Source organism: Typopeltis vanoorti, chromosome 16, assembly GCF_054136105.1.
Source record: "Typopeltis vanoorti isolate ZY-2024b chromosome 16, IOZ_Tvanoo_1.0, whole genome shotgun sequence".
Taxonomy (NCBI): Eukaryota; Metazoa; Arthropoda; class Arachnida; order Uropygi; family Thelyphonidae; genus Typopeltis; species Typopeltis vanoorti.
Genome location: NC_143564.1, coordinates 113,245,584 through 113,272,862, shown reverse-complemented (window position 1 = coordinate 113,272,862; position 27,279 = coordinate 113,245,584). Strand labels below are relative to the sequence as shown.

The 27,279-nt window shown below is 35.3% G+C and overlaps 1 protein-coding gene across 1 annotated transcript in view; it reads left to right on the top strand.

Annotated features, from left to right (window-relative positions):
• The window catches only part of ATP8A (ATPase phospholipid transporting 8A1), a 1,088,708-nt gene that overhangs the window by 529,264 nt on the left and 532,165 nt on the right, over positions 1 to 27,279 (top strand). The window contains exon 22 of the mRNA XM_090406292.1: positions 23,626 to 23,712. Coding sequence (XP_090262418.1) covers positions 23,626 to 23,712 — 87 coding nt within the window. The remainder of the gene's footprint in view (positions 1 to 23,625; positions 23,713 to 27,279) is intronic.

Below are 27,279 nucleotides of genomic sequence, written 5' to 3'. Positions count from 1 at the left end.
ACATAGAAACCTGCTATGGTCAACAGTTTACTTAAACAGTAATACTGTAGCCCACTGTAATCAGTGATTATGCAGCTCATGCCTCTTTCTGCATATTGTTGAGATGACTTTTTAAATGTAGATTAGTTATTTTAATTTCAAGTTATTATTTACTCCAAAGTGATAGTTGTGTTCATAATTTTTTATAATGAATGCTGATCACCATGTAACATTGAAAGAAACGAGAAAAGGAAATGTCAGTGCATGCATTTTAAATGCCGTCTCTCAAATATACTGAATTTCTGTTGCTACATTTTGATAATAAATTTGGGGTTATGAATACAGCATTGTCTTAATGGAAATGCTGTAAAAAAATATGCATATAATGACTACTTTCATTTGATGTTCTTGAAAAGCTTTTTTTTTTTTTTTTTTTTCCATTTCTTTGTTTATACATAAAGAAAAAAAAATTCATTTTGCTTTTCTGGCAATCTGTTATTTAGCCATTCATCACTTCTCTAACTCTCTGTTACTTGTTCAGACACATTAATTTTACTAATTTTCTATATTCTTATTTACAAATTCTATATTTGTTTTGAAATTTAAGTCACAATCAAAATAATTCTCTTCTGATAGATTGGGTGTGTCTTTTGGACACTTGCTTGCCATTGTAATATTTCATTTTTTATTTTTTGATTTATTTATTTTTTTCCCTCAATAACATGAAAGAAAAAAGAACATTAAAGGGAGAGAGAGAAAACTTTCTTGCAATAAAGCCTTATTCAACGAATGCATCTTGTTTGCATAAATCCGAAATATTTGTGCTCGTACACAGGGCTCAAAAAATTATACAAAACCCTACTCAGCATGCAAAAAAATAAATAAATATTCGCCTAAGACACTCCTTCCTTTTTTATTTTTTTAAAATAATATCAGTATTTTAATAAGTCAGTAGGAGCTCCATACTCCAATCTGTACCTTCTTTCCAGCTAGCAAAATCTACTTAGCATGGGTAAGTGTGTTTGTGTTATAGCGATCAGTTGATAAATGCTTAAGGTTTAAATATATGCATATATGGCAAAAAAAAAGTCTTTCTTATAACAAAACCTTATTCAGTTGCTGTGAATTTGAATATTTTGCATATGAATTTTTTGTAATAGGAACTATATGGGCTTTCACCAATGAAACATTTTTTACATTTTATATGAAAAGAATGTTTGTGTTCTAGTAGTTAGCCAGTAAACTAGATAGTATGAAGATTAACTGTTCCAGAAATATAATAGACAGAAAATTGAATATAAAACCAAACTACAACTGCTGTTGAAATTAATTTATTCACTTCATTGAAATAAATCAGTTTCAGTAAGATAAATTGCTATAGTAATCTTGTGATTATCTGACATCCATATATCATTCATTTATATGGCTGACTCAGTCATCTAATTCAGTGGATGGGATGACCACACGGTACAGTGGTAAAATCAAAATAAATACGTAAATGAAAATAAAATAAATGTTACATTGTTAAAGATACCAAGCAAGTTTATAAGCTAGGTTTTTTAATCCTTTTTTCAAGTAAGCAAACAGACAAGTAAGTCAAGTTTGCGGCTACACGTAGTGCAACTGGTGGTAAAGGTGGAGCAAGATCTGATCACTTTCCTTAGAATTTTCTCATAATGCAAAGCACATTTCCTTGTGGAAATGTATGATGCTATGCATTAAGGTAATGGTCACTATCCATACTGGTTTCGACCTTTATTGCGGTCTCGTCAGTGGGAGCCAGACCTAAAAAAATGCCAATGACGAAACCTCAGTAAAGGTCGAAACCGGTATAGGTAGTGACCATTACCTTAATGCATAGCATCATACATTTCCTTGCAGAAATGTGCTTTGCATTAGGGGAAAATTCTAAGGAAAGTGATCAGAGCTTGCTCCACCTTTACCACGAGTTGCCTAGTGTTGCACTACATGCAGCCACAAACTTGACTTATTGCTTACTTGGAAAAAAGGATTAAAAAACCTAGCTTATAAACTTGCTTGGTATCTTTAACATAATATATACCCAAGGTAAAAAACTTTCTAAATGTTACATCATTGTGCCTCAAAAACATAGAATACCAGATAACTGAATTGGCAGGTAAGATGAATTGTCAGATAACTGAGAGATTAAATTTATATTATCACTAGCTTCTTATCAACAGTTTACTTCATCTGCATGACTATTTGTATCAACTGACTTAAATCTTGCTCTTTATTTGAGTCTGTTTTCTGCCATCCCATCATCAAATAACTTTTCTAACCTTACCTTTCTCATTCTGTTCAAGTGATCACATCCTCCTAATGATGCCATCACTAGATTTCTCCATGTGTGTGTGTGTGTCACAGGCTGCATTTGATTTGGAGTGTTCAATCAGCCATCCTGGGTCATTATCACATCCATCAAGGTCGAAGTCTTCTTATAGGTCTTGATTTGTCAGTTTTATTTGTAAGCATTTGTTTGAGTGGCTGGTCATCTGTTTTTCAAACATGAACAAAGCACTCAATTATTTTAATTCTTATATATGATAAATGTTAAGTGATCATATACCACATTAAATTAGTACTGCTTACACATTATTGAATACTAACAATATCTTTATTTTAATATTATTTTGCCATAGATGGCAGTTTGGCTCCTAAATTTTTCTCAGAACTGTCAAACCATTCTCTAATTTTTGATTACTCATCTTGTTTTTAATCAAACAGTGTTCAAACTAACATAAGTTAGTTTGAACACTGCATGGTATACAATGTTCAAATATATATGGTATACAGTGTTTTGGGAAACCTGTTCGTGTTCCCCAAAACAGAAGTTTAGTGTTTTGGCTGTTAATTTCTCCCTTATTTGACATAAAGTTATTAAGCTAGCTCCCCACCATGCCAGCTTTGCTTAATATTCACTTAAAATTGCACCTAAATAGCTGTAATTTTAACTTTCTTCTATAAGTATTCCATCAAGAATGAGAAGTTGAGGTTTTTCATGTTCCTGCCTGTTTTCATAGCTTTTGTCTTTTTTATTGCTGAGTTTTGTACCAAATTGTTATGGCAGTTATTCAAGTTATGAGTCCTGAAGGTATGCTGGATTTATTTAGGTGTATAAGATCTTCTTCATAAAGTAAAGAATTGAGTTAAGTCTGTCTAATTACTACTTTTATTAATGAGGACCATTGTCTTACACATGATTTTACATCAAACCATCTTCGTGTACATGGTTCATTTCTGACTTGCAGCTTAAGTTTGTCAGCCCAATCTCTGGCAGACTTAAATAGTTAGTGTATCTGCTCTCTAGCCAGGAGGCTGCCAGTTTGAATCCTGCTATGCACATGGATGTTTTCATAAGTCTTTGTGCATGTGTTGCATGCAGGAAGGTTTTGTCGTACATGTTGATTAATTTTAATGGTATAGATAAGAACACAGACGGATAAGAAAATAACAGTTTATTAACTTATCGTGGATATTTCACTGGTATTCTATCTGCCACTTCAGAGCACAAAAAACAGTTTGTCACAGTATGAGAGACAACAATCTGCTATAACAATGGGACTAGTTTGAAACATTTACACAAACATTCACGCCATCATCCATCTCAACAATATGGTATCCAAAAAACAATAACCCACAGAGCTAGAGCAATTTGTTCCAATGACATTGCTCTTGCTGCTGAACTCACTCACTTATGTCACACCTTCTTGGCCAATGGCTATAATCCCTATAAAATAGACAAAATACTCCACAGAAGACTACAACAAAACTGTCACCATCCCATACATTAAAGGCACATCTGAAAAGATATCTAAGAGTGCTTAATAAACATCAACTACACATTGTATTTAAATTGTATGTGAAATTGGCAGTTCTCATCTATTCACCCAAGGACAGAATCTCTCCTTTATCAAATCCAGGAGTCAATGAAGTGCCCTGTTCGTGTGATTGAGCTTACTGTGGACATCCGCCCTCAATGAACATAAAAAATACATCCAGCACTATTGCCATGGCAAGTCAGGTCTAGCAGACCATGCTTTAGATATCCCTGCACAAAGGATCAATTTGCCAAAGATTTGGGAGGCAGTCATCTTAAGACCAAATTAATATCTTCTCCCCCCTCCCCCAACATAGATGGCACTTAATTAGGACTTTAGCCTTTGTGTTGTACATTACAATTGTTCAGACCAGTCCCATTGTTATACTGGATTGTTGTCTCACGAACTGTGACAAACTGTTTTTTGTGCTCTGAAGATGCTGGATAGAATACCAGTGAAATATCAACAATAAGTTAATAAATAGATATTTTCTTATCAGTCTGTGTTCTCATCTATACTGTTAAAATTAATCAACAATTTTACAAATTGTTTATGTTAATGTATTATTAGTTTTGGTTTTATAACACATATATCAGCACTTGCGATATGCCCATTATTAATATTATTATTGCCAAAATGAAATGTAAACCATGCGAAATTGATATACTTACCTAGTTTTTATACTTATGTGTTACTTTTAATCCGTTTTATTGTAATTTAAAATTATTAAATGTTGAGATATTTATTGTGCTTTGTAAAGGCATTCTCACTTGCCATTTACATGATGTGTGCATGCTCACCAAGGAGATTGATGGGTGATTGAGAGCTGACAAGGAGAGCATTCAGTATCGGGGTAATGAGAAAAACAAGGAGAGAGCTAATGGAAGTTTAAGAATGCAGACTGGAAAAATTTTGTTCTTAGGAAGTTTTTAAGTTTTATGTGACATTCGGGAGAATATTAATAGAAGATTCTGAAAAAGGAATCGTAGAACTGTGAGTCTTTAAACTGAAGGGGTTAAGACTGTCAACAAGTATTTAGTAAATAAAAGAAGATATTGCAATTGACGTTTTAATTGAATGTTCGAGGAAATGCTGAATGGAAAGTTTCATCTTCTGTCTTAAGGACACTGGATTACTATGGAAAAAGCAATTGGTGATATTTGAAACTGTAAAAGTGGTTTAACATAAACAGCTCTACTTAGATCTGTTGTTTATGAAGTAGTAGAAGAAACTTCTTTCTCTCGTACAAAAATGAGTAAATTGTGCATCAAATTGAACTGCAAGAGATAAGAGTATTTATACTTCAGTTAAGGATGAGGAATAATATTGTGTGCTACATATGGGTGATAAGAAAGGATCCCATGGAAAAGAAGAAGAAAATTTTTATATTTTTTTAAAGGGCCTAACAAAGACACTGATTCTGAGGAACATTTTTGTTGTTGTTGTGAAAACAAGGTTTTTTTTTTTATCTGATAGACGTGATTAAGTATGTGTCAAACAATCCAATAATAGAATGAATCGGAGAATGAATGATTTTAATATATTTGGATAAGAAAATCTCTAAAGCGTAGATTTATTTTAGAAGCCTTGGATCCAGTTATTTTTATAGTTATGTAATTTTATTTAAAGTGTATATAATGTTTATTATTTTTACGGTTATTTTTCCTGCTTTCGTTTAGGAGTGCCCCTTTTTTTAATGTCATTGGCTTTTTACTCAAGAATTCTTAGGGCATTACAGATGTATTATAGAGACAAATATATGCAGAATAATACAGGAAGAAAATTCCCACATACCTTTTGATTTTGTTGGCTGTCTTCTTTCTGCGATGTGCATATTTCTGCTGTTAGGCTGTTAAAAGGAAGGGTTTTTTTTTTTTTTTTTTTTTTTTTTTTTTGGAAAAAGTGGAGAGGGGGGGTTGAGGCAATGTGGGAGAATTAATTTGAAAAAACCTGTTCTTTTTATAATATAATATTATTATTAAGGGTGGGTGGAACACTTTTTTGGAGGAGGGGAAGAGATGAAAAAAGGGTCTGAAAATAGAAATTCTTTTTTTTGAGGAAGGGTTTATGGGAGAAGGGGTCAGGGTAGGTGGTTAACATGGTCCGAGCCGTTTTGACCATCCGTCGTCGTCGTCAGAACTCATGGGGGAAGTGGATGTCATGTCATGTCAGCTTGGTGTTTCTTCCTTTTGAAGTGCTTATGTTATATTTTGGTCGGAGTTGTGACCTGATTTTTATGTTATGGAGCGTCTAACATTTGGAGATTATGTAGGGTCAGTGGACATTGATTGAGTTTTCGTCACATTTTATGGCATACCGTTTCCGATATGCTAAGCATTGTTTCATTGTCTTGTCTGTCTATTATTATGGCCTTGTCGATTTGTGGGATATGTTTCTGTTCAAGGGCGTGAACTGCTATTTCTGTTTCCCCTGTACTGTGTATTCTGTTTTTCTTTTTGTTGTTGCATTTTCTAGTGTTTAAGTGTTCTGGAATAGGGATGTTACAGTGACGGAAGTGTTCTTATATCTTTCCCATAAATACCTGATAGTAGAACCTGTGTAGGTGACATCAGTCTTTTTGGCAAGGAAATTTGTAGACTATGTTGTGGTGTTTTAATATTTGTTTGTATGTGTGAGATTTAGTGGGTTTTAGAAGTGTTACCAATTTTTGGTTTGTGGTAAATACCAGCTTATAGTCAGTATGTTTGAAAATGTATTTGTAGACTTTTGTATGTGTTCTGGATGTATGGCAGTTTGATAACTTTTTGTGTTGAAGTTAGTTTTGGTTGTTGGGTTGTTTTGATGGGTTTTTGTCCTGTTTGCATAATTTATTAGTTGTGTAGGATAGCTTCGATTTTTAAAAATCTGTGTTAGTTTCTTTATTTCTGTGTTGAGATAATTACGGTTAGTTGAAAACTTGTAAGCATTTATAATATTTTGTGTATATAATGTTTTAGTTTCATTAAATGTATATAATTTTTTATTTTGTCTTGAGTCACAGATTTTCCGGATTATAAAAGAAATAGTTCAAAGTCATTGCACCATTGAACTCTTGTGTAAATACTAAACACTCGGAGTAAAAATCTCTTTATAGAGATGAAATAAAATAAACAATATCTTAGCAGTTCATCTTTAAGTGCAAGATGAATCACATTGCCTGATGTGAAACCACCATCCCACTTTTTGGAGACCTGAAGTGACTGGAAAAAAAGATCCATGTGGCTTTTTTTGGATTATATAAAAAATGAAATAAAAATACAAAAAAAATTATTAAATTGATAAAAATAGAAGAAAAAAAATTCCTTAGCCCATCCATACTAATGTGCTATACATTTATATCTTTTGTGGGTGAAAGTCGCATAAAAAAATTAAAAAATATATATATATGGATATATTGCTCTCTATAATACCCTACTTAACCATATAATTGTAGTGCTTTAAACATTTTTCTCTTAGCACCTTATCATATGCTGCTTTTTCTTTGCAAATCTTCATACCATAAATACTGACCCTCATTATCCTCATGATTTTTTTAAATTTTATTTATTTCTGATGAAGTAAATATCTAATTCTAACAACCTGTATATATACATATATAAGGTCAGATCTTAGCTTGTTCTCCCCAAGACATAGACAGATAGGTGCAGTTATTAGTACTACAGAAGACTAAAATTTAAGTTTTGAAATTTACTGGAATAATAAAGGTTATGAATTCAGATGATTTCTCTATTAATTTATGTTGGATCTGATGTGCATGAAGGTCATTCTGTTTGTTCCACAGTATAACTAAAGTCACACCGATATTCTGAAAAACGGTGATTTATTTTTTTCTTAAGAGGAAAAAGCAGTTAATTAGTGGAGTGGATAAGTTGATTAGTCCAACAATCATTTACACTGTAAGTAACAGATCAAATTGGAAAAAAATTGTTGATAGGAAAAAATTAATAATGCAAACTTAATTTATAGGATACTTTGATGGGATGCTATCATAGTTTATATCATACATGCTTTGGGATGCATATCAAGAATTTGGTGGTGATGATAATGGTGATTTCCATATTGTTTTAATATCCCATTTTTATATCAGTACTGTCTGATATGAAACCACCACCCAACTTTTTGGAGGCCTGAAGTTGCTTCAAAAAGATCCTTGTTTTTTCAATTATATGAAAAACTGAAATAAAAATACAAAAAGGTGTATGAAATTAATAAAAATAGAAGGGAAAAAATCCTTAGCCCATCCATGCTAATGTAGATTTGGAATTTGGAATTTCAACTTCTGACCAGGCCTTCATGATTATTCAGTGGCCACTAAAGCTTTTCTATATTTGAGTATTTCTCATTGGATATCATCTACTCCATTAGACTTTCCACATTTAAGGTTTCTCAAGGCACTTGTTCTTCCTCACATTTTTTATATTGCTCACACATACACAAGAGGTTGGTTGTTCTTTAGCAATACCTGTTCCAACAGAAACATCAGGTTAGGTGGGTAAAACCTCTACATTTCTTTCTATCCTCTCAAATTCTTCCTTCATGAACACTGCCATTTCAGGTTTCTCTTTTCTTGATCTTCTCTTACCTGTTCTCTCAACCTTTTCTGTGGTCTTCCTTTTGGTCTCTTCCCGTCAGATTTCATTTCATACTTCTTGATATTCTTTTTAAACTCATTCTCATCAGTTGTCCAAATCACTTGAAGAGAGACTGTTCATATGCATTTCTCAACACTTTTTAGCCCTAAATTATTTTTAATGATGTTCACATTTCTTATTCAGTATTTCCTTCTTTTTGTTAACATTGTCCTTAAAGCTTTCATTTCCATTGCTTTTATTCTATTCATGCCTTTTTTTTTTTTAAAGCCTGCATGTATATGGTGCATAATCAAAATGGATGAATAGTAACTTTTGTTAAATGAAATGCTTACCAAGTGAAAAAACTTCCATCAACTTATCTCTAATCCATAGAATTTTAATAATAAGGTGTGACACCTTTTGGCAACTGGTATATGGAAATATGACTTCTCCATCACTTCCACCTTAGTATCACCACCTCTGGGTCTAGCTCCCACTAATGAGACCTCAATGAAGGTCGAAACTGGTCTGGGTAGTGACCCTTCCCTTAATGCATAGCATTATGGGATACTAAGGCAAGTGATGAGAAGTTATACCACCTTTGCCATGAGTTGCCCCAGTCCTGAAAATACATCAGGTGCAAACTTTGTTTACTTACACTTGGATTTTGTCTTTGATCTTAATGTACTACTTCATCCTTTTCTTGATCATTATTTCTCAGATATAATAACTTATACTATAGAAATATTTTGCTTGTATGTCTTCTTCATCTGTAACACCAGTTAAGTCGACATGGTATTTCTGTAGTTCCTCTCTTAACTGTACTTCTTTTCTATTGATATTCCTGTTGTGCTTATCTTCAAGTTTGAGTTTGAACTAGCTACAGTAACAGAAAATGCTCAAACCAATCTGACTTATGATCATGTACTATCATATTTGCTTGTGGTTTAAGGCTGATACAAAATACACTTGATTCAGCTCAGTCTGAAATTGACACCCCTGTTTGTTCATTTTGTATCCAACCAAATGCCCAGATAATAAACCACATAATCTGAAAGGAATGTGGTCAGGTATCAATATTCCCTTCAGATTATGTGGAGGTCTCCTTCCAGTTATATAACCTCGATCTTTAAGTGATCTCTTGACAGATTGTTCCATGAATTTCTACTCAGAGAAAAATGTTACTAAGTATAAGGTAAGTATATTTTCACACCTTTTTGTTTTGCCCATGTTCTATAGATCTTCTGTGAAGGTTGTTTCAAAAGTTCTGCACATGCTCATGTATGGATAACATGATGTAATATTTTCATACTTTCATATCAGTTCTATGCCAGACTCTGGGTGAAAATATCATGTGCGCATTTTCTGTTTCTGATGTTCCTGTTCAGTAAAATGTGAATTCAGAATGAAGGAAGAACCTGACTAAGGTCAAATATCATCATAGCCAGAATACTCATTTTGACCAACATTATGTGGTCGCATTTCACGGGAGTTATGTGATCTCTATGAAGAAGTATGGATAGCAAATTCTTTGTTATCCCTGTATATAGGCCTGATATGATATAAAGTGCAAAATTTAACCATGGCTGTATTTAACTATAGCAAACTAATATGGAAATAATTTATTGTGATTTAACTGCACTATTTTTTATTATATAATTATAATAATTATTATAATATTATTGTTATTAAGTGATGTCTATAAACCAGTTACTATGGGATGAATTTTACTCAGATTTGAGATTCGAAACCCTTACAAAAATTTGTTGAACATTTGGTTTTCAGTTCAACTGTATTCAGTGACACAAAGGGATATGTGTCAAAATTATACCTAGTCTAGCCATTAATACTGTTAAAACTTGAACAGCACATAAACCTTTAATCCATCAGTAAACCATTTACAGCTTTCAGCACGTACAAACCACATGTATAACATGTATATGCAGCACTCGTTGTTCTAAATGTTGTCCTTTTGCCTTCATGCATGCCCAAGGTCTGTGATGCCACATATCGATTGCGGCATGCACATCCAATGGGAATGCTGCCACTGCTTGCTTCAAATCCACCTTCAGTCTGGTGATATCGTTTCTTGCAGGCTACTATCTCAAGCTCCAACCACAATTTGAACTCCAATGGATTAGGATTGGGACTTCCAGACAGCCACTTAAATGATGATATGTAGTTGGGCACATTTGCCTACTACCACTGCTGTGTGGTCTTCGCCTAGTGTGCAGGGGCTGAGTCCTATTGGAAGGTTCACTACCTACCATGAAACAAGGTGTTGTTCAGGGGTCATATCAGAGGTTCCAGCACAGTATCTTGATGCACTTTGGCAGATGTTTTTACCCCTTTCTTGCAGAAATGCAACATGGATACCCACTGATATGTCACCACCACCCAACCATTACTAATGTAGGGTGATGACCTCTGTGAATCCTGGGTGCTATGGCTTGTGCTCTGTGACCATTTGAGGCATATACCTGATCGGGTTAAATGACTCTTCAATGCTGAAAATCTTCTCATCTGTGAAAAGGATATCTCTGTGTCTGTTGTTTGCATACTGCTAGAGAAGTGCCTTTTATTTTATCATCCTCTGCCACATAAGTTGTGGCGCTAGAAAGTGTCCAGTAGAACAATGATAGGCTGTCACTCCCCAGATCATCAGTTAGTAAATGTCATCTCTTGTGACATCACTTTCAATGTTCTCACAGGATTACAACAGAGGCCTGCCTTCACAGCCCTCACAAGCTGTAATGTCCTAACATAGTGTGTTCAACCTGTTCTTTGGTGGTCAGGTACATCTTCTGTATCATGATAATGGTTAATAGTCCAGTACACAAACATCTTACTGATCCCAAGTGTTTTTAGAGATTTTAAAATAGCAGGTGGCTAAATTCCAACCTTTCAAAGTCCTATTACAGCTACTTCGGTCTCGTAATCTCATCACTGCATGTTAATCCATACAGCTAGACAACTCTCTCTATTGATAAACATGCAAGTTTTGGCTGTGCTCAGTGCCACTAATGGAACTAGGCTTGTGCCATTCTGTGGGCAGTGCAGTAGTTGTAACGGTATTTGGTAAGGCTGTGTATACATTTCAATAACTCTTTAACTTCATGGAATTTGATAAACTTTATGATTTAGGAAACATACTTGCAGTTGCCTGCACAATTCAGTTTTTAGAAACAACTGGATTTTTATTGGAATGAAGTTTTGAAATGATGTTAATAATTCTATTTTGGCTGGATGAAATTTAAAGAAATTTTGGGGTTAAGATCTATATTAAAAATACCAGTTTTGATTCAGTCTGACCATTTATGTTCTGAAAAAATTAAACAGAATGAAATTTTTTTTGTCTAGCGATAAATCGTCATTTAGTATTTTGTCTAGCGATAAATCGTCATTAGTATTTTGTCTAGCGATAAATCATTATTAAGTAGTAGGTACAAGTACAGAATATCATAAAATACAACAAAATAATTATTGCGAGTCTCAATGACCACTTAAGTTATCTGAATCTTGGGTAATTGTTAGGTATTGTTATCGAAAACACAAATAATATTTTGTAAGAAAATTACTCTTTTGATGAACTATGAAAGGAATTCATCGAAAAATTATTGACGAATTATTTTTAGATTAACTGTTTTTACAATGACGTTGTATGATGAACTGTTGTTCATTTAAATGTTTATTGAATGAATCCTTTCTTTTAGGCTTGCACGGTGATCCGAATGCATTTTTGAAAATTATGGAGACAACTACCATGTTTGAATAAAAACTTTAGTTTAATATAACTAAAATCTACAATTCGAAGTTTCGACCTTTATGTCAAGGTCATTTTCTGGAGTGTACAAATATACACAAGAAACAAGCTATACTACAATCAAACTGGTTCGTTAAAGACACTGACCAACCGTTACCACAATTGTTGGCCTGACCTTTGGTGGAAAAAAAAAATTAAAAGAAAAAAATTTTAAAAATAAAAAATTATACATCAATGCTAGAGTCCTATTCTTTGTGTTGTCTACTATATACATATATTACCATCATTCCAGGCAGTTGGAGTGGGATGGTTTCTAATACTAGCGGATTGGCTAGAGTCCTGACTTATGTTGAATCTTTCATATTAGGAAGGCTGAATGTGTGCCATCCAGATCCTTGGAATTTTCATGCCATCTTTGTTATTGATATTTGGGTGGTTTATCGGGATTTCGCAGGATTCCTTAAATTTTCTTTCGTACCAGGTTTTTGTGCGGTGTAAGGAGCAGGTGCTTTTCCAGTTGATTTGGTGTAAGGTGTTAAGTGCATGGTCTGAGAGGCCTGCTTCACCATAATGGTTATATTTAATGTGTCTAATGTGTTCTTTCTTGCATATAGGGATTGTCCATCCTGTTTCACCAATATACGGTAAGTTACAGGTGCAGCGGATGCAATAGACTCCAGGATGTGCTAATGGGAGGAGAGGATCCTTAGAGAAGCTGAATATGGTTTTAAGTTTAGTGGGTGGTTTAAAGGTGGCATTGAGGTTATAATGTTGTAGGATTCTGTTGATTTTTTCTGATAACCCTTTAATGTATGGGATGGCTATGGTTTTACTGTAATCTAGATTCGTTTTTGTTGTAGTTTTATAGAGTATTTTATTGACAGTATTTTTGTTATAGCCATTATTTATGAATGTGTCACTAATGATTTTTAGTTCTTGTTTCAGGGCCTGCTCGTTAGAGCAAATAGTTGTGGCTCTGTTTTTAAGGGTGTTAATGACTCCATATTTTTGTGATGGGTGGTGGTATGAATTCGCATGTATGTATTGGCCAGTGTGTGTCGGTTTTCGGTAGACCGTGAAGGATAGACTGCCTGAAGGAAGACGTGTAACTAGTGTATCTAGGAATGGGAGCGAATTTTGGTTTTCGATTTCGATGGTAAATTGTGTGCGTTCGTGTTGTTTGTTTAGGTGGCTGAGGAATGTGTTTAGCGTTTGTCGCCCGTGCGGCCAGATCGCGAACACGTCAACGTATCTGAGCCAGACTGTCGGTTGTAGCATGGCAGAATCAAGAGCCCTTTGCTCAAAGGTTTCCATGTAGAAGTTAGCGATTGAGGGGGGGGGAGGGATAGTGGTGAGCCCATGGCTGTACCTTCTTTTTGTAGGTAGAATTTGTTTTGCCACACGAAGAAACCGGACTTTAGTACATGGGCAAAGAGGGCCATTATGTTGGGTGGAAATTTGTTCTGTAGTAGAAGAATTGTGTCATTGATGGGGGCATTAGTGAAAAGGGCAGAAATGTCAAAACTGACTAATAAGTCATCTTTGTCGAGTGTTATGTTTTTGATTTTGTTTATAAAGTGTTGTGTGTTTTTTATGAAGGGGGGGGGGGGGGGATGACCTACCAACTCCTTGAGTGTTGCCGCGAATTTCTTGGCTAGGTGGTAATTGGGACTGTCTATTCCTTCCACGATTGGTCGAAGGTGCACGTTTTGTTTGTGTATTTTTGGAACCCCATATAAAGTGGGGGGGTGGGTGGCCGTAGTGGGGTTTGAGTTTTTTAACCGTGTCTGGTGGCCAAGAAGTGACGGACTTGAGTAGTTTTTCTGTTCTATCCTTTATCCTTTTAATACACAAACATTTTAATACAAAATACACAAACAAAATGTGTCCCTTCGACCAATTGTGGAAGGAATAGACAGTCCCAATTACCACCTAGCCAAGAAATTAGTGACAACACTCAAGGAGTTGGTAGGTCATTCCTGCTCCTACATAAAAAACACACAACACTTTATAAACAAAATCAAAAACATAACACTCGACAAAGACGACTTATTAGTCAGTTTTGACGTTTCTCCCCTTTTCACTAATGTCCCCATCAATGACACAATTCTCCTACTACAAAACAAATTTCCGCCCGACATAATGGCCCTCTTTGCCCATGTACTAAACCCACTAAACTTAAAACCATATTCAGCTTCTCTAAGGATCCTCTCCTCCCATTAGCACATCCTGGAGTCTATTGCATCCACTGCACCTGTAACTTACCGTACATTGGTGAAACAGGACGGACAATCCCTATATGCAAGAAAGAACACATTAGACACATTAAATATAACCATTATGGTGAAGCAGGCCTCTCAGACCACGCACTTAACACCTTACACCAAATCAACTGGAAAAGCACCTGCTCCTTACACCGCACAAAAACCTGGTACGAAAGAAAATTTAAGGAATCCTGCGAAATCCTGATAAACCACCCAAATATCAATAACAAAGATGGCATGAAAATTCCAAGGATCTGGATGGCACACATTCAGCCTTCCTAATATGAAAGATTCAACATAAGTCAGGACTCTAGCCAATCTGCTAGTATTAGAAACCATCCCACTCCAACTGGCTGGAATGATGGTAATATATGTATATAGTAGACAACACAAAGAATAGGACTCTAGCATTGATGTATAATTTTTTATTTTTAAAATTTTTTTCTTTTAATTTTTTTTTCCACCAAAGGTCAGACCAACAATTGTGGTAACGGTTGGTCAGTGTCTTTAACGAATCAGTTTGATTGTAGTATAGCTTGTTTCTTGTGTATATTTGTACGCTCCAGAAGATGACCTTGACATAAAGGTCGAAACGTCGAATTGTAGATTTTAGTTATATTAAACTAAAGTTTTTATTCAAACACGGTAGTTGTCTCCATAATTTTCAAAAATGCATTTATTGAATGAAATGGATTTTTGATGAATTGCCATTTTATAAACCATCTTTTGAATCATTGTTTTTATGAATTTTCGTGAAACCATTTTACAAATTCCCAAGGATGATGCAGTTCCTAAGCATTGTATTGTTGAAATAAAGATGTTTATTAGACTTGAAGAGTCCTCATTTTACTGTAAGCTCACCTTAAATAGATGCTTTTTATATGCTGATTAGACTGTATAAAGGAATGTTCTTCAGATTTTGAAATTGATGTTTCAACTCAGTTTTTCTGCGATAACATTTGTGTAATTGCAGCCTGCACCACACACCCTAATGTTTTTGAACTTTGATTCCCTGTAAAATGTGTTTTCAGTGTTGATACAAAGTTTTATTCTGGCAGATGTCGATAAAAATAAATCATTCCTTCTTACTTCAGACTCCCTTGATAAATGTAAAGATATTACTATCCACAACAGTGTAATCAAGACTTTTCTTTTCTTGTATGCTTCTCTCTATAAATATGTGTATCCTTCAATGTGGAACATGAATGTTAGTAATGATTTGCTGATTAACCCTCTTACAGACCAGCTTAGGTGTTGAACATTATTCATAACACATTTTAACGGTATTTAGAACACCAAACAAACTATTCTATAAAAAAAGGTGTTTATTAACTGACTTATATTTTGCTGGATTTCAAACCAGTATCTTCAGAGTACAAAGCAGCAAAGTTAAAAGCAGGCACTTGAAGAAATTTGAAATCCAACAACAGTGCCAACGTACTACATTCCAACTGCCACTTCGAAGAGATCATGTGGTAATAAATTTATCATCACAAGTGCTTACAGAAGAAGCTAAGAACTCTTTCAGTCTGGGTCATAACTTTGCCATTACATCCAAACAAGTTACAAAACTAGAAATCTTGATGAATGTTGAATAGAGCATCTACAATCTTCAACCTTCAGTGGTTAATAATGTGTGTTTAGACATAGCAGGCATCCTAAACATGGTTAAACCACCAGTGTCACGAATAATAATAATAATATACCAGAATGAAATAGCTGCCTTAAAAAGGTTATATATAAAGATATTATTAGCTAAAGCTGATTAGGGTAATGCAACAGTTAGCATGAATCAAGAGAATTACAACAACAACAACAAAAAAATGCAAGCTTTCCTATGTGACAGTTCTATTTACCAACTTATAGATCAAGATCCCACTATGTCTCAAAGTGAAAAAAATCTGCAAATTATTGAAAAAAGTGACTTCTTGGCTCAGAGAAATCATCAATAAAATAAAACTGGTTAGTGTTAAACCACACCTATTTATGAAGTACCTAAAATCCACAAATCCAATATTCCCCCACCCCTATAGTTGATGGCATAGATATTCCTACTTATAACCCTGTCCAACAGTTAACTAAGTCTCTCCTCCTCCCATACGGGCAACTCCTCTACTTCTGTAAAAAAAAAAATAAATCCATTTCAGATCATTAGTTAAAAATCATATCCTTAAAAATTCAGACAGTGGTTAGTTTTGATGTCACCTCTTTATTTGCTAATGTACCTGTAATAAACACTCATAATTTAATACAGTCTAAATTTCCCCCTGATATCTTTGAATTATTCAAATTCACAATGTATGTAGGTTGTTTTACATGGGAACGAAAAATCTACAAACAGATTAATAGTATTGCTATGGGTTTCCCCTTTCCCCAGATAACTCTTACATGAAACACTGAAAAAATACTTGCCACATCTACATATAATCTCCTGGTGAGGTTACACTTTGTTGATCATGTGTTTGCCATTTGGTTCAATGGCAAGACACTTTGGATGCTTTTGTCACCTGGATAAACATCCAACACTCCAAAGTTGACTTCACAGTACAAAAGAATCTACTTCTAAATGAAAGAACCTGCTTTTCAGATGGATGACTATCTTTTTCCATTTAGGGAAAACCAACACACACACACACACACACACACACACACACACACAGGAAGGTATCTCCATAAACAATCATATCTTCATCCATCTCAACAGCATGTATTCTAAAAACACTTACACACAGAGCTAGAATGATTTGTTCTAATGATACAGCTCTTTCCTCAGAACTTAATAGGAATTTTGTAGGAATTGTTGCCATTGGCTACACTTCTTAGAAAATAGATAAAATAATACTTAGCCCCATTACTTCTCCCTCTAACACAAGAACAAAACATCACTATTACCATTCCTTATATCAGGAGTATATCAGAAAAGATAGCCAAACTACTAATAAAACCTGGCCTTCTCATCACATTCAAACCAGATGTTATATTAGCAACTATGATCTGCTATCCTAAGGATAAACTCCATCCTCTGGCATATCCTGGAGTGTAGGTAGTTCCTTGTGACTGTGACTTGGCCGCCTATTGGCAAACATGAAGGTCTGTTAAAATCTGCCTTGGAGAACATAAAAAAATACATTTGGTACCATTATTAGGGCAAGTCGGGTCTACCAGACTTGACTTGCCCTAATAATGGTTTTGGACATCCCTTCATGCAAATGGAAGAAAACTAATGTGCTATTTTGAAGTTTTTACAGGGCAGAAAGATAATTTTTGAAGTCAGCCATGGCTATGAAGAATTCTAGTAACCTGAACAAGTATGGTTGCATTAATTTGCCAAAAATTTGGGAGACTTATCTTAAGATCAACTCCTACATAGCTGTAATATTTCTGCAACATTAGTGGGCACCAATTTTAATTGTTTCTATTAAACTGTAAAAAAACCCTTCACTTTAAACTGCAGCATGCTGCTTTGTGCTCTGAAGATTGTGGTTTGGTTTTCTTGGTATTGTTAAAATAAGTTATGAATGATTAGCCTTGCACTTTTTTCCAAGCTTTCCAAAGATATTTCCAGTTTCTTTACTCATTTCTTATTTTTATTCCACTACTATTTGTTAATAACTTAAAATTCTGATATGTTTCTTTCTTATGCACCTTCACTGACAATAGCCATGAATGGTCACATTGATCCATTTCCCATTTTGAAATTTTTCCTACATCATATTCAAAAAATTCATGATTGGCACTGATGACCTTGATGATTGGATTAGGAGGATTCTCATCACAATAATATATAAAAATGGAAATAAAGCCATGTAGCAATTATAAAGAAATAATCACATTGAGTGTTCCATGAAAGCACATTTCAGATAAGACTAAGAAAAAAATTGGTGAATTAACTAGGTTTAGGCCAAACTTAGCATTATTATCTTTTGAGCTATGGCTTATTCCAAGAGCACAAAAGTACACTGGTGTTTAAAACCTAAGGACAAACACTATTTTTGAAGACTACAACCACAAATTCAGCTTGTGGCAAATTGTATAACTAAAGATTTTGAGTAGAAAGTAGGTACACATTCAAATTTTCGAATTGTATGCAAAAGGAGTCAAATGGTAGTACTCAACAATATAAAAGGCAAAAGGCTGTGCTAAGCATATTGTGTTTGAAGGAAGCTCTTTTCCTGGAAGAATAAAGTTGCAAACTTGGATGTCTTGTAATGTCTCAAAGACATAATCTAGATGATTTCACTTGGGGAAGAATTATTGGAAAGCTTGAAGAAGGCTGCAGAAATACTGATATCAGAGAGAGTACAGAATCTCACATAGTGTTGTATCCAGGTCCAGGCTCTGGGTAGTGTTTCCAACCAGGAGAATGTGTTCCAGGTATTTGTTAACAGGTCACTCTCACTCTACCATTGGGCATGGACAGATTTTTGGTTATAGAAGCAGAATGTAATTGATGCATCACAACAGGGCAGTTTGCAAGTCGGCTCCATTCAAGCACAGGTATGCAGATATATCAACAAACTCTAGCAAACACGTCTATGACAAGTAAGCGTATATGTCTGAAGGCCTGTGGTCTGCATCCCTTTATCCACAGTTCATCGTAGAGCATATTTTCAGTAGTGTTGTATCTATAAAAATTGGACAAGATACTAATGGGCTAATGTACTCTTTGCGGATGAGTCATTTTAGTCTTTCCTCTGATTCTGGATGACACTTGATCTGGTGTGAAAGTGGTACTGCATATCATCGAAAGAATGTTTTAAGCATTAGATATGGCAGTGCTGGGATCACAATGTAGAGTGGCATTATGCTTAATGGACGCACTGAACCACAAGCACTGGAAAAAGAGACAATGACTGTTGACCGATATTGCAATGAAGTTCTTTGACATGATGTTCAATTGTTTCTTGGTGCTGTAAGTGAAGAATTCATTTTTATGGATGACAGTGCCAAATCCCACTGTACACGAGCAGTTGAGATATTTCTGCAGACTGAGGATATTAATTGATTTGAGTGGCCAGCATGTTTCTGTGGAATTGGATGGTATACCAGCTCGTGTCATACGAGAAGTGGCTAAAGAATTGTCAGTACCCTTGCCCATTTTATTTAATTTGAGTCTCGGGTCTGGGTTAGCCCTGAGGGGGTGGAAGGAGGGGAAAATAGTTCCACTGCATAAAGGTGGTTCCAAGACTGCTGCTGTAAATTACCGACCGATTAGCATATCAAGAATCGTTGTCAAGGTCTTAGAGAAATTAGTCAAGAAAAGAATACAGGATTGGATAGATGAAATGGGATATTGTATGGGGGGACAACATGGTTTTGTGAAGGGTAGATCATGCCTCAGTAACTTGCTCACGTTCTATAACACAGCGACGGCTGAACTGGATAAGGGTAATGGGTTTACAGTGATTCTACTGGACCTTGCCAAGGCCTTTGACAGGATACCACATGGAACCCTAATCACTAAACTGGAGCAGATGGGGATGGATATAGGGTTGGTGAGATGGATAGGAGAGTGGTTGATGGAGAGATACCAGAGAGTGGTGTTTATTCAGGAGTTGAGTTCAAAAGACGGCTTGTGACTATGGTGTGCCGCAGGGCTCTGTTCTTGGACCACTACTTTTCAATTTGTTCATCAATGATATAGAAAAGGATCTGAGAGGAAGTGTTCACTTTTTTGCTGATGATGCAAAGTTGGGTAGAGCAATTGTGAGTGCACAGGACGTCAAATTTTACAGGATGATTTGGATAGTTTGGAGGACTGGGCCAGGGAAAATGGATGTCAATTTAATGTGCCAAAGTGTAAGGTTTTGCATTTTGGAGTGAAACAATTAGCAGCAGTATACCACATTGGCGGAACCATACTCCAGGAGATTGATGAGGTCAGGGATTTGGGAGTGTTGGTGGATAGGGAATTGAAGTTTAGGGGGGGGCACGTTGCAAAAGTGGCTAAATCAGCTCATCAAATCACTTGGCTTCTGAAAAATACTTTAACATGCAAAGACAAACAAGTTATTGTTCCTCTTTATCGAGCCTTTATAAGACCCTCATCTGGACTACTGTGCCCAGTTATGGGCGCCAGGGTTTTTTCATGATGGGGAGGAAGTGGAGGGGATCCAGAGACGAGTGACCAAGATGATAGCAGGTCTGAGGAATGAACCTTACGAAAATATGTTGAAGATTTGTGGGTTGCAAAAATTGGTCAATAGGCGTTAAAGGGGTGATATGATTGAGACATTCAAATTACTGAAGGGTTTCTATAAGATTAATCCAGAAGATATTTTTAAAAATAGGACTGGTGGTGGGAGGACTAGGGGCCATGCATGGAAGCTGGGCAAGAATGTGGTTAACAAGGGTGTTAGAGCTAGGTTTTTTACTTGGAGAGTGGTGAATGAGTGGAATAAGCTGCCAGAGTCTGTTGTGTTTGCTACGACCGTGAATGAGTTCAAGGCAAGGTATGATAGATACTGTGTGAATGTCGAATAGTTGTTCTTGACATGATGTTAGGGCCTCCCTCGATGAGTCTGTCGACTCCTTGGAGTTGCCCGGAATAATAATAATAATAATAAAAATTAAAAAGTCCAGTCAAAAACGTTTCTTCCTGGCCTTCTTACATCACAGAAAAACTTAAATCTTTTATTGCTGTCCCCCGAGATATACAGCTTGCCTAAAATTCATAAACCCTATTTCCCCCCCTAAGACCTGCTATAAATTATCCACACAGTAAGTGAAATCTCTTGTCTCCTCCCTTCCTCCCACTGGTCATACCACATCATATATAAAAAAAAAAAAACTTACCATTTTAAAAGTTCTATGGAAAATCTGATTGCTAATGATGCTGATATCCTAGTGAGCTTTGACATCACCTCATTGTTCACCAATATTCCTTCAAATAACACCTTATTGTTTTTTAAAAAAGTTTTTTCTCTTGTATCATAGACCTCTTTTCCTTTGCTATCATTTCTGGTTACTTGTCTTGGAAGAGCAAAATACCCCCCCCCCCCCAAAGCAATTTTTTCATGGACGATTTTGAAGAACATGCCCTTGAGATAGACTCTTCCAAACCTTCTATCTGGTTAAGATATGTGGATGATGTGTTTTCTATTTGGTCTCACATAGTTCTCACGAAATAGGAGGCAAATATACGGACGCTTGATAGCGGTCATGTCACCTATTAGGTCTGGCTAGGGCAATGCGTAAATGCCGGCGAGTGTATTCCCATAAGCTCTCGGGTCAAATATCATATGAAACTTTTATAGTTTCTGTATTTAACTTTGAAATCATGCTGGATTTAATATCCACTTAATTGTTATAAATTTTTTTTAAAATTAAGACCTTCTAGAATCTAGATACTACATCTGTCTAATGATATCTTTAGTATGATTTTATAAATTAAGTTTTTCATGTGACATTGTAAATTTATACATGTAATTTATTCTGCACTCTTATGTTTACCTTTCTTCAGTGAAATGATATTGTGATTAGCCGTGTAACATCATGCGGTTCGTTATAATTTTGAATGATAAATTGTTTGTATTCTACCTTATAAAAAACTTTTCTGTCAAACCACTGATGATAGTTTGTTATTTTCAAACTGAAATATCTGGCAGTATATTAAATATACTTTTCTTGTGCTAACGTGTAGATTTTAGTTTAACCTCTAGTATGGCTCCCACTGATGAGATCTCAAAGGTTGAAACTAGTCTGAGTACTTACCCTTCCCATAATGCACAGTGCATTATATATGTCCATAAGGATATGTTCTTCACATTATGGGATACTAAGGCAAGTGATGTGAAGTCGTTAGCTTCTGTATATGGGTTGTCCCAATCCTGAAAATACTTCAGGTGCAAACTTTGTTTGCTTACACTTGGATAAAGGATTAAATCAAGTATATAATTTCTTAGTATCTTTAATTTATGTAAATTTTAGTTGAAGCAGAGAGATGTGATCTTGTTTGGTGATTTGTAGGAGGATATTGAAGGATAGTATCTTGTAGCCTGGGATGAGTAGGGTGAGTGGAGAATACTGTCATCTGTAAAGCTATGGATAGGATTAGTGGTGATTGTAAGTCATTTATGAGCAGGAGAAAGAGAGTGGGTAATAGGACAGAGCCTTAAGGCACTACAGCATTGATGGTAAAGCCTAAAGAGAGAGAGACCTGTCTATCATGACTGGCAGAAAATGACCAGAAAGAAAGCTTGTTACCCAATTACAGAGGGTGGCAAGGAGACCAAAGGATGGCAGTTTGTTAAGTAAGTCATGGTGACAACACAAGTTTCTCCAAACCTTTCCATGGCAGAATCTTTATTGGTGGTCACTGATTAATTGGTGGCCTCTAAGTAGTGGGGAAGTTAGCTGTTGATGACTTCCTCCATTATTTTGGTTGGCCGAGTGGTTTGGATACCTACTGTCCAACTAAGAGGTTGCGAGTTCAAATCCCCTAAGGGCATAGAAGTTTGTGATTGTCATATTAGTTGTTTACCACATGTACTGCTGTAATCTGTGTTCTAGCATAATATGACCTTTAATGTCTTTGCATGTTAAAAATCAAATCAAATCAAAAATCCATTATTTTGGAGAGGACTGAGGTGATGGCAGTTGGTCGGCAGTTTGACGATAGTCTTCTATTGCCCTTTTTAGGAATTGAATGGATATGAGATTGCTTCCATGCATTGGGATAAGTATTTTTTTTTCATCGCCAGGGGTTAGGCCAATAGTTCTAATAGTTGACCAAATTGCTGTTACTTTAGCACAGCATGTGTGTGTATTTTAAGCATCTTGTCTATTTTTATATACATATACACTAGATGATGACCTCGATGTAAAGGTCAAAATGTCAGGGAATAATTCGGTTTATATAATATTGAAGTTATTACTCTAACACAGTAGTTGTCTCCATAATTTATTATAACGAATAATGGCAAAAATAATGCTGAGATTTCTTATAAATACCAGAATACTTTTAGTGAATATTCTTTAAGACCACCTTTCAATTTGTGAGAGAACTTGTAAATTTTCTTAGTAATATAATTATTACATGATTATATGTCAGATTTAGGATTTGATTTGCAGTTGTATGATATCTGTATATATTCAGATATCCCACAAATAAATAAAGAAATGAATTTATAAAACTCTTTACTGTACTCATTTCTATTTCCAGATGAATCTCTTATTTATGTTTCATATGCATTTAATGTTATCTATAGGATTGGAAGAATACTTATTATAAAGCCAGCACAGCTCTTCAGTATAGAGAACGGAAGCTTGATGATGCTGCTCAATTAATTGAAACAGTAAGAACAAAAAATGATTAAATTACGTGATGTAGCAACTGTTACAATATTGATAAAAATCTTTCATATAATGGAAAATAATCATTGGTTTGCAAATCCATTAATTAAAATTTTCCACTTTGATTGGCTGTGGAGAAGGATATTTGTAAAAGCCTGCATTGGACGAGCTTGTATAGCTACTTGTTATACAGCTGTTTATATATATCAGGACATACATGCATGCTTGTACATGTTCAATATATAAAACGTTTGTTTAAAAAATGAGATGTGGGTTTGTTTCTTGGAGTATACAAGAGTGCTCCTTGTTCTGAACATAAAGCAGATGGTAATATAATTAATATTAATGCAAGAAATTATTTAAAAAGTAGTATAAAATGTTTATATTTTCTCCGAAAATTTGGAACTCTACAATGTTTTTTATATCATCCTCTACCACACACACACACACACACAAGTGGTCCCATGACATGTGAGCAAATGGTTAGGGAGAGGGAAAAGAAAGGAATTTGTTTCTTGAAGATGTGAGAACTGTAGTGATTGTTGAAAACAGTATGAGAAAGACTGCTCCAAAGAACAGATGTAGAGAATAAAGGAGGAGGATGAGAAATTGGTTTGACATAGTTGGAGCTGAACTGTGTGTGTGTGTGTGTGTGTTGATCAGCAGCTGCTCTTGTTCCTTTATGATTTAAAGAAAATGGAAGATGGTAGTGGCCAATTCAGTGGGGCAGTATACATGGAATTTCCTATAGAAAAGACATAATGCAGCAACAGAGCTGCTGGGAAAGCAACTGGAAGGAGTCATTGACAGAGAAGTCACCAATTAAGTAAATTGTTCTCTTCTGAATACAATCATGTATTCTGTGGGAGATTCTAGATGCACCACTCCAAACAGTATTCTAAAGTCATGTAAATTTATGAAGTGTCAGGAAGATGACCGGGGGGAGGTCTTTAAAAATAAAAGTGTTAAAAAATTATTGAAGTCTTAGTGAGACTACATAACAGCAAAATAAAACAGAATATCCTTACAACACAATCACTAAAAAGACTATTATTATTAGACTGTCAGGAAGTTAAGATTCATCGATGCAGGCCATACATCCACACCAGGTGAACTGTTCCACTCGTGGTTCTATGAGAGGAAAATCTACCTCTCACCCCTTCTTAACTGTACGCAACTTCCACAAATGAGCCCTATCCTTTCCCCATCTTCCATATAACAAAAAATGTTATCAACCAGTATCCTATAACACACTATCAAAAGTTGATGGATTGCTATCATATCACCCTCTTTCTTCTGTTTATCAGTGTCTGCTGTTAAATACTTTCAAACTCTCCTCATAGTTTATGTTCCATAATCCTGATGTCATCTTTGTAACTCTTCATTATATCGCTTTAACCCATAAGACCAAATCAATGCACAAGTGCAGGTGTGGTCATATCAAAACCTTGTAAGGAGGCAAAATAACTTTTATATTCCTTTACATGTCAGTGTTTGTTTCAATTTCACAATTATCCTCTGAGTTGTATTTGCAGTTTTTGCTATGTGAATTTCAACTCTCTATCAATCATGGCTTGAAGATCTCTTAGCCTTGTCAGTTACCCCAAGCATAATACTACCAATAAAATATGGTGTTGAATATTGCATCATTTCAAAGTACATAACTTTACACATTTGCTGACACTGAATTGATAGCCATTATTTTTTTTCCCACACCTCTACCCTATTCAAATCACCCTGTAAATGTTGTATATCGGTATTATCTCTGATTGCCCTTCCTATCTTAGCATCATCAGCAAACTACTGAAGATCTGTCAACCCCTTTCCAATATCATTAATGTATAGATTAAACAACAATGCTCCAATGCTCTGGTCACCTTAAATCTGACAGATTCACATCCCTTATATGCCACTTCTGATATCTGTCCATCAGCCACTTATCCAAGCTAATAGTTTATATTCCAATCCCATATTTTTTACTTAATGCAACAGCCTTTCATGTGGCATTCTATCAAATGACTTAGCAAAATCCAACAGTATTTTAGTGTATCCATTCTCTTTATCCACTCTTCTGTAATATTATTATAAAATATGAGCAAATTGCTCAGACATGACCTCCCTCTAGTGAACCCAAGCTGCTCCTTGCAAAGTGTATCCTGTTTTTCTACCCATTTCTGTATATGAGTTCTTGTGAACTTCTTTAAAATCTGAACAATTACTCCAGAATTACTGATAGGTCAGTAGTTAGATACATTGTCTTTGCACCAGTTTTGTGCAATGGGATTATCATGCATTCTTTCCATTCCTGAGCAAAGACTCAAATTATACAAACATGTCCAGGGCTTAGCCAGTTTGACTGAACATTCCTTTAGTTGATGTGCTGATATCCCATCTGTCCACCCACTTGCCACTGTTGAATGCGAGGCGAATGAAGCATGGGTATGATGTATTGGCGATCACTGCAGATCCTCAGTCATAGGTCGTATGCAATACGTAGTGTGTATTCTCAAATCGTAAGCTTAACTTACCCCCACCCCCCACCCCAAGATTAAATCTTGAATGCTCGGCTCCCCCCAAAATTAAATCCTGAGTGCGCCACTGGCTTGTAGCATAACAATGAAATTCTTTTGGGTTGCCTTTAGCCTAAAGGTAAAAACTGCTCAACTTTAATTTTTTAAAAACTTTTTAAATATTGCTCTTTTAGATGTGATATTGATTTTTATCCTACTTAAAACTAAGCGATTGTTACTTCTAATTTCAAATCCACTGTTCACTTTTGTATCCTGAAAACCAGCATAAAGATATCATTATCAACAATAACACAGTCAACGATGCTTTTATTTCTTTTTTTTCTTTTATTTCTTAAGCAGCATATGAAAGAAGCAACTAGAGGACAAAGAGTGTTAGATTTGATCATAGCATCAGAAGATGTCTCAGTTAAGGATGTGGCTATTTTGCCACCAGTTGGTGACAGTGATCATGCCATACTGACCTGGAAATTAACCAACTATGTGGATGTTCCAATCAGGAACAGGTTATATGCTGAACTACAAATCTGGAAATTATGACAAACTCAGAAGAATACTATCTTGGTTCTACTGTATCATGTTGAATGGGAAGGATATCAGCAGTACATGGGAAGCTTTGAAAACATCCTTAAGTGCTGTATCTCTAGAGTTCAAAGAACAAATAGAATGGGAATGAAATGGGTGTGCAGTCTCATTAAACAAGATATATATAAGAAGCAGATGATGTGGAAGGAACATCATGAGCATAAGGGTGAGAGGAGTTATTAAATACATAAAGCTTAGGCCAGAAAAGTTACAAGTATTGTATTATTATTACGTGCGACTTCAAGGAGTCCTTAGACTCATCGAGGGATGCCCTAAACATCATGTCCATCGCAACTATTCAACATTCTATTCACACAGTATCTAGCTTTGCCTTGAACTCATTCACTATCATAGCACCCACAACAGACTCTGGCAGCTTATTCCACTCATTCACCACTCTAAAAGTAAAAAATCCAGCTCTAACACCCTTACTAACCACACTCTTTCCCAGCTTCC